Source organism: Liolophura sinensis, chromosome 8, assembly GCF_032854445.1.
Source record: "Liolophura sinensis isolate JHLJ2023 chromosome 8, CUHK_Ljap_v2, whole genome shotgun sequence".
Taxonomy (NCBI): Eukaryota; Metazoa; Mollusca; class Polyplacophora; order Chitonida; family Chitonidae; genus Liolophura; species Liolophura sinensis.
Window position 1 is genome coordinate 56,266,850 of NC_088302.1, and position 13,827 is coordinate 56,280,676.

General features: G+C 41.7%; 2 protein-coding genes across 6 annotated transcripts; both read right to left on the reverse strand.

The window, feature by feature from the left end:
• Window positions 1–2,331: 2,331 nt before the first annotated feature.
• LOC135474106 (uncharacterized) lies at window positions 2,332–8,099 on the reverse strand. 3 transcript variants are annotated; one of them, XM_064754116.1, is made up of 5 exons: window positions 8,043–8,099; window positions 4,754–4,853; window positions 4,092–4,261; window positions 3,656–3,799; window positions 2,332–2,780 (listed from the first exon to the last, which is right to left on the reverse strand). In XM_064754116.1, the coding sequence occupies exons 1-5, from the start codon at window positions 8,083–8,085 to the stop codon at window positions 2,578–2,580; spliced, it is 660 nt and encodes a 219-aa protein (XP_064610186.1). In that variant the 5' UTR covers window positions 8,086–8,099; the 3' UTR covers window positions 2,332–2,577. The 3 variants fall into 3 exon arrangements, with proteins under 3 accessions (XP_064610186.1, XP_064610185.1, XP_064610184.1); XM_064754115.1 differs by lacking the exon at window positions 8,043–8,099 and adding an exon at window positions 5,340–5,480; XM_064754114.1 differs by lacking the exon at window positions 8,043–8,099 and adding an exon at window positions 5,340–5,480 and having other exon boundaries at window positions 4,754–4,856.
• Window positions 8,100–10,306: 2,207 nt separating this feature from the next.
• Window positions 10,307–13,722, reverse strand: LOC135473099 (5-formyltetrahydrofolate cyclo-ligase-like). 3 transcript variants are annotated; one of them, XM_064752911.1, is made up of 3 exons: window positions 13,609–13,722; window positions 12,495–12,750; window positions 10,307–12,125 (listed from the first exon to the last, which is right to left on the reverse strand). In XM_064752911.1, exons 1-3 carry the CDS (start codon window positions 13,720–13,722, stop codon window positions 11,890–11,892), a joined length of 606 nt encoding a protein of 201 aa, XP_064608981.1. In that variant the 3' UTR covers window positions 10,307–11,889. The 3 variants fall into 3 exon arrangements, with proteins under 3 accessions (XP_064608981.1, XP_064608982.1, XP_064608983.1); XM_064752912.1 differs by lacking the exon at window positions 13,609–13,722 and adding an exon at window positions 13,409–13,541; XM_064752913.1 differs by lacking the exon at window positions 13,609–13,722 and adding an exon at window positions 13,461–13,531 and having other exon boundaries at window positions 12,495–12,769.
• Window positions 13,723–13,827: the final 105 nt, after the last annotated feature.

Sequence of the window (13,827 nt, forward strand, 5' to 3'; positions counted from 1 at the left end):
GCATGTTAGAGTATGTTTGAGCTATTTAACACAGCGGTATGATCGAGTGAATTATTACAGTTCTATGTTACACTGCTACATGTGTGGAGGTGACATTTGTAGTCATGTCTTAGGTCATACAAGATTACACAATGGATATATTTATTTATTTATTTGACTTTTTCACGCTGTATTGAAGAATATTTCACACACACGACGGTGGTCAGCATTATGGTGGGAGGAAATCGGACAGTGTCCTTGGGAAACCCACGACCATCCGCAGGTTGTTGCAAGACATTCCCACGTACAGCCGGAGAGGAAGCCAGCATGAGCTGAAATTGAACTCACAGCGACCGCAGTGGTGGAGTGCTCTTATGTCACTGCGCCATGGGATTAAATTGCTTATAGGCCGGTTAACTTCACACTGAAGATTTGAACAACGGTTATATGGAAACACGATTTGATAAGTTAAAATCAAAATAATAGACGCATCAATTAATCTTGCGGTTGCCAGTGGCTATTCACATAGCTAGACAGAAAGGGAAACCAGCCTTTATTCCCGTTACATTGCCATAATTAGCTAGGCCCACACCTGGTTATCACAAATGAATTCTAAACCATGGTAAGTCAAACATAGTTTTCTAAAATTGTTACCTGTTAACCTTAACCAGGGGCGAATCTACAGACGGGGTCATAAGGGGCCCTGCCCCCCTTCCCCCTCCCCTCCCCCGCGGCCCAAGAGCGGTGAGGAAAGCGGTTTTTTCATTTGTAACAATATACATTAGAGGTCCCTGTCGTATTCTCCGCGAGCTTTCACAGTGAACGAGTTTCATGTAGTACACAACTTTGAACGCCGTATAGCATTAAACTGCTGTACATGTATTATTATCTGCATGAAATAGCTTATCTATTGGTGTAGCCTTTGTCTGGAACATAATGCAGAAAAATTTGATGTCAATATTCTCTTCCTCTATTGTATTTAAATAGCCCCGTGGCACCTAGTTAACCAGCGAAATTTGTTTTTTGTTATCCTATAGAAGCTTTGACACCTGAAGAAAGCATGATTCATTGTCGCCGTTTTACGTAGCCGTGTACAGCATAATCCGGTTGTGAGTTTTAATTTCTGTGTGACATATTAATGGTTAGATAAAAACAATTATTCCTTGTTCAAACAGATGACGTGCCTATATGATTGATTCTTATTTACCTGGAAGTGCCTCTGGCTAAATACACAACTTGGGCCACGATAGGCTTGCAGAGTCTCTTAGTTTTCATAAATAACGTGAAATCAGAAAGTACTCAAAATTATGTTATGAATTTTGAAATTCTTTATTATCTTTCGATTAGATGAGGCTCTTTGACTAAGACTTTAACACAGTGAAAACATTTCACCAAAGACGTACATCTGGATGTGGTTGCCATATAAAAGTCGGGGCCCTGACTCATAAACTCAGCGCTCAGACTTTTAGTCTTTTAAATTTTTTGTCAGTTTTCGGCTCCGAACTTTTTTATACTCATTTAAATTTGAATGGCTGAAAACTCGAACATACAACAGTGTAGTTTCCGGGGCCTACGCTGCCCTTGGAGCCTCACCTGATGTGTTCGGATACATAGTAGTTGTTCGGAAACAACTGCTACCCACCCATCCCCCACCCGGTCCCACACTATTTATCGTTTTATGGTTTTGTACTTGTAGAAATAGATACAGAATCCACGCTGACTGGATTACAGTTGATGTAGGGTTCCCTGAGATAAATCTTGCAGACTGGGTTAAATCTTGATCACAGGTTGAATAAATGTACCGCACCTAAAATTCAGGGCAGAGCCTTGGCAGGAGGCAGATTGTCATTGACTTGCCTTAGTCCGTGGTCCGTGGTTTTCCTCTGGCATCAGGTGCCCCCAATATGCAAACAACCTCCGTCATTTTACTGAAATGTTTCGTATCCAGTCCATTTATTGCATGTTTTCTACACAATATGTTGGCATGTTTATAAAGGCAGGCAGGGTTAAGTCTTTATATAAAAGCAAACGAGCTGATAGGCGGTAGAGAAAGATCGCAGTTTCCAATGATACGTTGGCACAGATACTGCTGTCCACAACGATTTCTCCACAGAGCTCTATAACGTCTAATATGTCCTAAGCGAAGCTCTTAGAAGGCAAAAAATATTACCGTACACAAACGGTTCAGAAGCATCTCTGGTCATCTAAGATTGTTGAGCTTCCGGGGCCTAGGGGGCCCCTGGACCCTCGACTAATGTGCTGTGATAGTCCCCCCCCCCCCCCCCCCCCCAATGATTCTCCACTAGATCCGCCCTTGGCAACTCATGTTAGCAGTATTTAACACATACCACTCAGCCTAAAGTTTTGATTATTATAGCCCTTGGATTTACAAGTAGGTTTACCGTGACGGCCAATCAGTTATTAAAGAGATAAACGATAAATCACTGTTCAGCCCTAGTCTGTAGATATCATATACCAATCTCGATCGCTGACGTACTCCATACATCGACAGTGATGACAGTATAGTCTTTGTCACCATTATATTGTCACATCTGCACAACAACCTCCTCTTCAGCCAAACACTTGAGCATCGCCTAATCAACACTCCATGACTGAAGATGCGGGAGCCACCATTATGATTTTGTTAGTGTTTCTGGATCGTGGACACATCGTCAGATGCCATTTCCGGTGATTAAGGATAAGGAGAATGGCTATGAGCATGACCAGTACAGACAAGGCTGTCATCCCGAACAGCAGGTAATTAGCCAGCGTGAACGTTACCTGGCCAACAACTGTCACATCTGAAGGGAAAAGTGAGAGAAACAGTATAACCTGACTAGCGATGATAAATTTCTTTGTAAAAGGTCACCTTTGAACTTTTCAAACAATGTTAGCAACATGTTCGGAGCGCTGTTTAGAAATTCCCAGTCAAAATCAATATGAATGAATGAATGGACCCTTCTTAGTGGCCAGCGATTGTCGTGATCTGACCTCTGACGTACCCTATCTTGTTTTAATGTTATCGTGGTTATCGTATGTTTAGTATGATAACAACACAGCATTTTGAGTATTTCAGAACGAGTGACGTCTAATAAATTGCAATAAACACCGCTGTATTTTTTTACCTAATTCTCTATAAACCACGGTGTTAGCGTATAAGTTCCTACTATTCAGGCAGTTCCATGAACACTTAGAATGAAACCTTAACTGACGTAAATTGACACGGAGCCATATTTCACCGGTTACTTGTGACCATTTGCCAAGTATCAGAATGTCGTCCCTGCTCTAGTTTTAAACTTCAATTCTTTTATTATATCATATGTATGTTAAGTCTCCATTCTATGGAAGTAAGGAGAACTACAAAAAATTTGAAAACAATACAATAAATGAGATTAAAGGTGACGAGTTTCAGCTCTTAACAAACAACATCCTGAGTGCTGGATATATCATGTTGCCTTTTTTCGCTGGCAATTCTAATTCATTGAACAGTTATGATTTCGTTTGCTCCTTTTAATCAGCAGTCTTCATCAGGGCATGGCCATCCACTCATTACGTAGCTTCAAATACCACTTACCACATTATCCTGTTTTTTTTTTCACCCTATTTGCTATACATTTTATGTAATGGTATTTAGGTTTCGTTTTGGTGGACAGTCTGTATTATGTAGCTTTCATACCATTGGTTGTGCTCCAGAATGCTAGTAGTAACCCTCTTCCTGATTGGCTATCCGTTAATGACAATTCGACATGCGCACAGTCAGACGTTTTGAATTCATTTTCTGGCCCGGATTCCTCGCACCATTGATGACAATCTTCATTTTCTAAAAGTGAAGACAAATATTTGGGATCGTTGAACATAGTGTTAACAGTTCTACACCAAGCGGCATAAATGCCATCGACACTTGTTATTCTGTGAAAGACTATGCTGTTTTAAACACCATAAACAGCGACGATATTTGCTCTCCGAAGCACCATATTGAAGCATTTCACGGTACATCTGGTATCACCGGTGTCCATGGTATTGTCACGTGGCGCTGGGGTCATCATCCCCATTGTCGTCGCCTTCCATATAGTGAATGGTTAAATCGCTGAAGAAAAGAAATATTAAATTACCTTCCTCGGGATCGAACTCTTCCCCGCAAGTGTCTGGACAACTGTCTGCGTAACATTCTCTTATTTGCAGGAAATTGTCAGTGTCGTCTTCTATGGCCAAGTCCAGTATTTGGAGCATCAGTGATGAATGGATTTCGGGAGAATATATATGCCATGTGCAATGAATGTGTCTGAAAGTTAAAATGAGAAAATACATGCTTCTCATGCATGGTATTCTATCTTCGTTAAAGCAGTCATATTTGACTTTCAGAGAGATCAGTCATGTTCGAAATTTTGAACGTTAATTGATCGTGTGTGAGGAAAAAAATATATTTCGATATTATTCACGACAAAAGTTCTATTATTGTTGATAGGGACAATATTTTAATCTTATGTAAGATAGTACGATCATCCGTGTCAGTTTTAAAGTTTAGAGTTTCTCCCCACCGTAATGCTGGCTGCCGCTGTAAAAGCGAAGTATTCTTGAATACGACATAATACACCAATGGGATAAATAAATAAAGTTTAGACCTATTAAATATAACGCAGAATGGGCCTGTATCTCTGCTGGATTCTGTATTTCGTACAGTCGGTAACATATTTGTATGACCTCAGAAAGTAATGTAACGTCCTGAGACCATCAAATTCAAAACTCTGATTCCTTACCTGGTGGAAAAGCTTACCTGGTGGTATTTTGTGATGGCTGGTGGAATGAATGAACAGTTAATACCTGTCTCTTCTCATTAGCTTGTAATGTCAGCTCCGATTCTATAGGACATTCAGCTGCTTGAAATGGAAAACCAACCAATGAACAGTTTCTAATGCCATGTTGGACAACATTCACTTTGTCAACAAAATCAATTTTCTTAAGAGCTTGCCAGTGTTTATTCCTGGCCCAAACATTTCAGCAATAAATTTCTGAACCTATTTATGTAATGACACCGCAGTAGGGTGGTGTTAAAATATCTCAAAATCTCTCTCAATACAATGGAGATGAAACTTTCATTTACAGAGGGGGCCTCCGTGGCTCAGTTTGTTAGCGCGCTACCGCAGCGTAATGACGCAGGAGTCTCTCACCAATTCGGTCGCTGTGAGTTCAAGTCCAGCTCATGCTGGCTTCCTCTCCGGCTGTACGTGGGAAGGTGTGACAACAACCTGCGGATGGTCGTGGGTTTCCACCGGGCTGTGTCCGGTTTCCACCCACCATTTATAAAGCCCGAAAATAGACTTAGAAACCTGAAAAATACATGTAGCAAACTTGTAGTATACCTGCACAATGAAGAAGCACTCGGAGTACTGAGAGCATGCAGAAGGTGTACTCTCCTAGCATTATGCACATGTGACAAATGTGGAACCATGCAGGTGGGTGTCCTGGACTCTGCTACATGAATCCGCGATCAACAGCTGGTTTTTGCCACACCACGCGGACGTCTAAGGGGAGATCACTCCTTCCACCAGGAACTGCGGTGTAAACATTGAGTAGAAACAAAAAGTGAAGTCATTTTATATGTTTATTTGTGGCTTAACACCATACAAAGCTAGAATTTTTCACTTTTACCCTGGCGGTCAGTTTTATGTGTGGAGGAAACCAAAGTGCCCAGTGCAAAGCATGGACCTTTGGCAAGGTATTGACAAACCTCCCCACAAGGGGCACAGGTGCGGTCCTCAAGTAACGTTACACTGCCCATAAAGACAAACGGCCACTCCAGCCAAGGCTGGGTTGGAACCCAAACATTGCGTGTAGAGAGTAAAGGAAACCCCCTTTCCACACCTCAGCCCTCTCCCTCGTGCCTAAGTGTGGTGAAATCTTCTAATGCTGTCTTATCTGCATGCCCAAGTTTGCAAAGTGCTCGTAACATATTTGGTGTCTCGTGATTACATTTTTAGTAATAAACGTGTAACCGATGCAAACAGTTACACCTCCAAATATAAGAATCTATGCCTGAAAGTATAAAGACCTCGATACAGGCACATAATGACATCTTGACATGTTGCAATATGGATAGGCTTTCAATCACTTCACAAATTTTTAACTAGCTGGCACATGCAACATGCATGATACAGTAACATTCATGGTAAATGCTTACAAATCCGCCTTATATAAGATGACACCTCAACTCACTCTGAGGATTAGCAGGTAGTATCCAGACATAGGCTTACTGTCTCACAAGCTTAACGTCTTTGTGTAGTTACTGACACTGATGAATTCCGATCACACACCTGACCCAGACATTTGATATGGTGCTGGGAGGTACAGTCTTACCTACATTAGCATGTTTTAATTCCGAGCACTATCGAATTTCACTACCCCAACGAACGCAAATTATGCGCACAGATAAGGGAGATCTCACCATTAACATGTATCAGTAAACAGTGTGATGAGCATTCTCCCTGACTCTTTTGTTTGTTTGTTTGTTTTTGTTTTGTTTTTTTTTGTTTTTTTGTTTTTGCTTTGTTTTCTGGCTGTGCACCCTAATATAAATATACCGTATCGAATTCTTGAGTATTCATGCCAGCAGGTTCTATGGGGAAATATATCGACCCGGTCTCATCATCCTATAGCTTCCCCAGAGGAACGAATTTCCTGACATTTTCCCACGATCATCCACAGGTGGCTTACAGACCTTCCCACGCACGGCCGGAGAGGAAGCCAGTTTGAGCAGAACTTGAACTCTTAGCAACCGCACTGGTGAGAGGCTCCTGGGTCAGTGCCCCGCGTTGGCACTGTAAACACCTCGGCCACGGTGGTACCTCTACTGTTAACTGTGCGTACTCATTGGAACCAAAACGGTTGATGATTTTGCAGGTTGTCTCGCAGAAAACGGCATGGACAGATTATAGTACTGAGTCTTGCTAACATAGATACTTGTATATAATGCATAACTATTTTGCACGTTTTACTCGAATTATGACGATTTTAATTACAGTTAAAACTTCCCCCGGTCGGAAATGGTCACTTGAATTACATTCTGTCATAAGATGATGTCATATACTTCGTTCTAACATACCAAAATTAATTATGGTTACCTACAACTAAAAGGAAGTTGATTGCGTTACAGGTCCCAGAACAGTCGATTAGCGATTAATAAATAAATGCACGATACAACTGTATTGTCACTGTCAAGATTTATAGACTTACTTATTTTGAATTTGGGATGTTTCAAGACTTTTGGATTTATATGCCCTCGATAGAGGGAAATTTAGTGAGCGGAAGGAACTTGAGAGCCCGGAGTAATCCACCAGACTTCGGCAAGTTATTGATCCACTGACGTACAGGCTTACACACTTATTCGGGTGGAAAGCAAGACGAACGACCGTAAGCCACGTAAATGTCGTCGACATTTTACTGTTAATAAAACTTCATAAAACAAATATAGGGCGGGGCTGTGGTGTGGTGTCTGCAAAGTCCTTGCCTCAGTAACCTGAACCACTCCTGGATTATATTGGGCATACACTGATGCCCTGGGTCATCCGCAGTGTAGGCAGTTGAAGCCTGTATCAGTAAACAGTCAGTAATCCATCTGTTAAAATGCAGAGCTGCATGCCAAGCTCCGGCAAGATATGTGCTGGCTGTTCGCAAGTTTCTTCCCGCGACACTTTTCGTTGAGAATTTATTTTATGTTTTTTACGTTTTCCTTAAGACCATGTGACGGGTTATAGGCCTACGTACTGGTATTGCACGGCTCGAATTGAAGCACTATTCAGTTTGAATCAACAAGCTCCCTGAATCAACCTTATTTAAATATAAAATTACGAAACTGACAGACTTCACTTAGTTTGTGCTTATGCTTTCTTGCCCCAAAACATATCACATGAAAAATCTTACAACTCCTGGAAGAAATCCTAGATATGCGTCAATGAAATACATTCGCTCCCACACATTAGGGACAAAGCTTGTTAGGGACACAGTAGATTATAGGGGCATGGCACTTTGGTAAAATATAGTGTGTACTATAGAATATGTACTGGTACCTGTAGACGTCATGTTGCCCCCTTTCGCATTCCGTCTCGACATAGCCAGCCATTTGATTTTACACTTTGAAAGTTGTCTTCCGTTCTGGTGGACCGGAAGTTGAGATGAGAGCTGTGTTTATCACAGCAGCGGTGTTCTGACATTTTTATCTCCTTTAATATAAATCACCCCTATAAAGTGTTCCGAAGTGTTTACATCGACCAGGCCGATAACGATCTGAAATGCTGTCGGGCAAACCCAGCACAGCTTCTCGATCCGAGCTGCCTCAGTGGTACCAACCTTCCGCGCTGATTGATCATCTGCACTCTAAAACCTAATCTGGTAAACTTAACATAGTGCTCCATTTTCTAGGTGATGCTAATGTTATTTTACGGACAAGATAATGTCCCGTGCTTTTACACCAACAAAAATATCCTGTTGCGAATAACAGAATAAGTGTCGTAAATAAAATAAACGCAAACATTTGGGTCATCAGATAATTCTGTCAATATAAGAGTTTATTTTTCGAGTGTAGACGTTGAAAACGCTTGGCAGTGTTGTATTATCTTCTTGAAATCATACCTTTAGAGCATGGCCTTGTAAGTTAGGATTATGTTTTGAAGACTCATAACTTTGTACATGATCTAACTTTATATCGTTCAATAAAAGGCTCGTTCAGTGCGCTTCTTTTGTCATTTCATTACGTTCTCCAGGGAAACGTATTGTTGTCTGTCACTGCAGTGTACTTTAGAACGACAAGGGTATAATCCACAGCTCCTTTGGTCTCAAGATCACTCTCCTCCGTCTTTGGCTTACAGAAGGCTATCTGTATGAACACAAGCATGCAGAAACCAAGCAAGCCCATTCTGCCATAGGGTAGGCATTACTACCTCCGGTATGGTAGCGACCATCATCTTCTGTATATGGTCGTGTTATCTTCCTGTGTAAGGTGTTTCCGCGAAGAGTCACGGTATATGCCGCATAGTTTTAAAGTTTAATGGCTCGATCTCGCATTTGATTGCTCAGGTGAAACCCAGTGAAAATGGATGCTCACCTTCATTCTCTCCTCGGAAAATTGCCTCATTCTACATCATGCGGAACCAATCTTATTTTTTCCTTGCTTTATCCAGCGATAATTCCTGGACACTGGTCTCACATATGAACAGGTTTAGATACCTGTGTCTTAATTGTCAGTTGGTGCAGACTTGCCACGCTTTGGTTTGTCTACTTTTCGAGAAATACTTTTGTCTTCAGTATTCCTGTTCTATCACCATGTATACAGCAGTTAACTAAGTGTGGTTTATCTGATGTGCACCTTATACATAAAAGGTTAGTAAATGAGCCCTGTTTATATTTTCTAGCCAACGCGCCTACAAAGGTGGTTGTCAGCTCAGCCCGTTAGCGAGTCCAGAAACAGAGTCCATGTAACCTGTGGTCAGGTAACGGCTCGCTTCTGTCGTCGGCTTAAGCTGATCTATCACCAGTACAATAAACTAATAGATTTAGTAGATACAGTAACAAAGGAGAATCACAAAAATGCTGACTTACTGTTTAATATGCATATCACATATGAAGACAACAAATGAAAGAGGCGTGTGTTTATTGGACTGTAGCTGGCCTCATGTCCTGTGGCTACATATCTTCTAACACTTAAATGTTTTTACACGCCAGTAGCTGTTAACAATGTTGAGTAAATTAAATATAAAAAGCTTTTCCATTCCTAGAGTTAAGTGGTTTCAGGGCTGAGCGAAGAACGGAGAGCGAAGTGCAGAGTGCGAATTTAGTCGGATGATTAATTCACAAGCAATCACTAACACCAATTTCCGGCTAAAAGACAACAGCGAAAATAAAATGCATACCTTTAAAGGAAACACATAAAAAGACATTCACCATTAACGATTTTTTAATATCCGGTCATGTGAATAGAAGGCATAAAATGTTGGTGTTGTCAGAAATACACATCCACTATTTGCATATTGTACAAATGGACATTTTTTCAACTCACTTGGACCTGCACACTGCCATTGTTATATACATGTATTTGGGAGATCACTACAGGAATCGACAGAATTAGGGCTTTAGTTTTGGAAGACAGATTTTTTCGACAGGCTTGATATTTTGACATGTTATACTTCAAAACTAGGCCTATGCACAAGTATACAACACCATGGCAGATATAACAGCGCACAGAAAGCGATATAAACCCTTCCTGTCATGCAGTTTCTGGGGTCGGTAACTTTCTCCCATTCCCCCCCTACCCCCCCCCCCCCCCCCGTAAGTCTGGCACGATATAAGGGAAAAAGACCTGATCATTACAAGGCCTTGTTCGGGTGACACGTATTTATGACATCAGAAATAACATGACTCTAGGGGAAGTACTTATATCCGGTCGACCAGAGTGAATTTTCAACCAGTGTTGAGCGACGATACAACAAACCAGAGGAATCCATTTCTATCGCCAATGATACACCCCATTCTCGGTTAAATGTGAAGGATTTGAATTCAGTTCCTGAGTTTTGAGTGTCGGAACATAACTTTCATTAACACTTCATCAAGTAGGCCATTGCCCACAGCTCCTAGCAGCGTGCTAATTAAGCGCGTCCAAAAGTAGAGTGCAGATCATGGCTAAGTAAAAATCATACGGAGCCCATTCAAAACTCCATTCAAATGCGATGTATATTGCCGTTATTTAGTCATGCATTGTTGTTTTTAATTAACAATAGGAACGAGTTTATCCCTACACATTTAAGTTAAATCACCTTTGGTAAGTGTGGACGTATGTGGAATCAGCTGGACGGGTTCCCGCTTGTAGAAACTGCCAGTTTGTGCGTAGTACTCCAGCGTGAGAAAGCTGTCAGCGTGGGCATGACGATTTATGGCGTTTACTGATGTAATTCCCACCTGCCTCACATATTGCTCCTTGTACAATTCTGCGTCCAGTAACCCGGGTTTTTTTATCCCTTGAAAGCAGTCTGCCATTTCAGGTACAAAGCTGTTCCAAATCTACTGATACCTGATATTACACACGACACATATATGTAGTTTTAATTACGTGAACAGTCACACCGTTACATTCACTAAGCAAATTTATCACTTAATCACGGGTTTCGGGAGCGATCATAATGTATATGTAATTCAGATGGTCTTATATAACCCTCGCTAGAGATCACTGGCTCCCCAGGGAACCTCCGTGGTCGAGGGGTTAGCACGCCAGCACGGCGCAATGACACATGGGCCTCTCACCAATGCGATCGCTTTCAGTTCAACTCCACCTCATTCCGGCTTCCTCTCCGGCCGTAAGTGGGAAGGTCTGTCAGCATTCTGCGCATGGTTGGGGTTTCGTCCGGATTCTGCTCGGTTTCCTCCTACCATAATGCTGGCCGTCGTCGTATACGTGAAATATTTTTGAGTACGGGGTAAAACACCAAGCAAGTCTTACATGAATGTTGTTAGAAATGGCAGTTCTACATTCAGGTCACAAATAGAGACCGATCTATGGGTGAAAATCTGCGCGTCACAGTTCGTCAGTCACTCGCTAAAGGTCGGTGGTTTACTCTGCAGTAACCCATGGCATAACCGCCGTGGTATAAGTGAAATATTCTTAAGGACGGCGAATAACACCATATTAGCAGACACCAAGGCACCTGCATTCGCGTAAGGTTTATATGGAAACTCTATCCAATTTGGGCCACTGCAAGCTCCAATAGCGCATTGTCACTGACAGAATATAAAGTCATTATTCAGCATGACGTGTGTTAATGCTTCCTTTGGTATGATACAGTGCATAGTCGGGGCTAACCTGAGGTATACAAATCCCCAATCTTTGCATGATGTACAGTTCCAGACTGTTTTGTTTATGACTCCAATTTACTGCCTCATCTCACTTTTGTCAGCGAACAGCACGTGATCCACAGGCACATCAGATTCAGACATCGGAATATCGTCAAGTATCTGCACTGAGTACGCAAGCGCGATGGTCAGCGGATTGCTGCCTTTCTTACGACAAAGTCTCAGATAGTTGTCATAGTAACCTTTTCCCCTGCCCAATCGCAAGCCTCGTTTGGTAAATCCGAGTCCAGGCATCAAGATTAAGTCAAGCCCTCCTGGAAAACAGAGACAGCGCCCCTTTCATAAACATCGTTACAATAATGTGTTAATAAATTCAACACCCATATAAAACTGCGACTTAATTATGAAATAATTAATAATGAAATAAAAAATTAGAAAGAGTCTTTTATTTACTGATCTGTGTTTAGTTTAATACCGTGCTCAACATAAGAGGTGTAAGAGTGAAACTACACCACACAGAGCCTTGGGAAAGCTAACGTACCTCGCATATGCAGACACCTGGCAAACGTTACACGTAATAAGCCTCCGATAGCTAGTTGCGGACCTTCAATCTCGATGTCTTTGGATAATGGTGAACCATAAAAACGAATATAGATACCTAAACTAAATTGTACTGCGCATACCTGTGTCAAGGGCGTCCTCTCTGACGTCATCCAAGGCTGGCTGTTTGATTTTCCACCTAGTTTCGGGCAGACTGTTGTAATCGGCCGTGGAGTCCAGTCGTACCATCTTCATGCCAGCCTTGGAGTATTGCGGAATGAAGCAGTCCTTCCGTGACGAGAACAAATCCTCCATTATTTTGTGGGTCTGGATTTCATCCTTCATACTTAGGAACACGGATACCCGCCGGCTTTGTTGATACTGGGGCATCTTCAACAGCTGTCCAGAAAGATCACATCTGACAGATATTAAATGTACAGTGGTAATATGAGAAAAGAGATAAATATATGAAGAGGCCTCTAAACATAGGCCTTTACAAATAAGTAGATATTATGGGTGCTTATTCGCTAGTCTTTACCCCACACGGGTTCATCTACATCAATCTGTAGAGACAAGTTCAAGGTGTGACATTTAAATTCACCATTAATCATGTATATGCCTGCACCGGTGCGCCGGTGCCTAACACTCTAGGCCTATCGTACTCGTCATTTAATAATATATCAGTGCCCAAATGCGTCAATGCATTTGCAGTTTGCCGCCGCTAAATATGTCAGACTGACTGCCAACATAATAAAAACCGCTTCACTTAATACAATATTTTTCCATAACGTTATCACGATTACCAGAATAAATGGTGTCGGTAACACTTGAATAATCAAAAATTTGATTATGTCATAATTAATGTAGGCTATACATTCATTTGCCGTTTACGCCGTACTCAAGAATATTTCACTTCTACGATGGCGGCTAGCATTATCGTGGAAAGGAATTAACCGAGTTTGGGAAACCCACCGCCATGTGCAAGTTACTGGAAACCCGAGAGGAAGCCAGCATAAGCTGGGAAAAGAGAGATAAAGAACAACTACAATATGCCTACCATTGCCAATGATAACAGGGACTTATGGACCTGAATTATTGACAAACTTAACCTGCGGTTCTGTCGCAAACACAAACAATCCAAGGGCAAGTAACTGTGTTTGACCATCTGATACGAGGGCTAATACAGTCAAATAACGCCCAAGTTACGGCCTTGATGCTAAGCGTACGCATGTGTCAGTTGAATTTGTTGGAAGTAACCTTTTCAGTAACTATTTCGGACTGCACTGCCTTCTCGGCCTCTGTCAGCAGAGAGAGTTTCTCCTTCAGTGCTACCCTTAGCTCGCTTTTGGCCGTGTGAACCGACACAGCCATGATCAGGAGTGAAAGGGAAGTAACTATATTGTAATGACCAAGTCCGGTAGATTATTCACCCGCTTGTTTGATACGTTTCTGATAAAGTTGATAACCATAGGATAT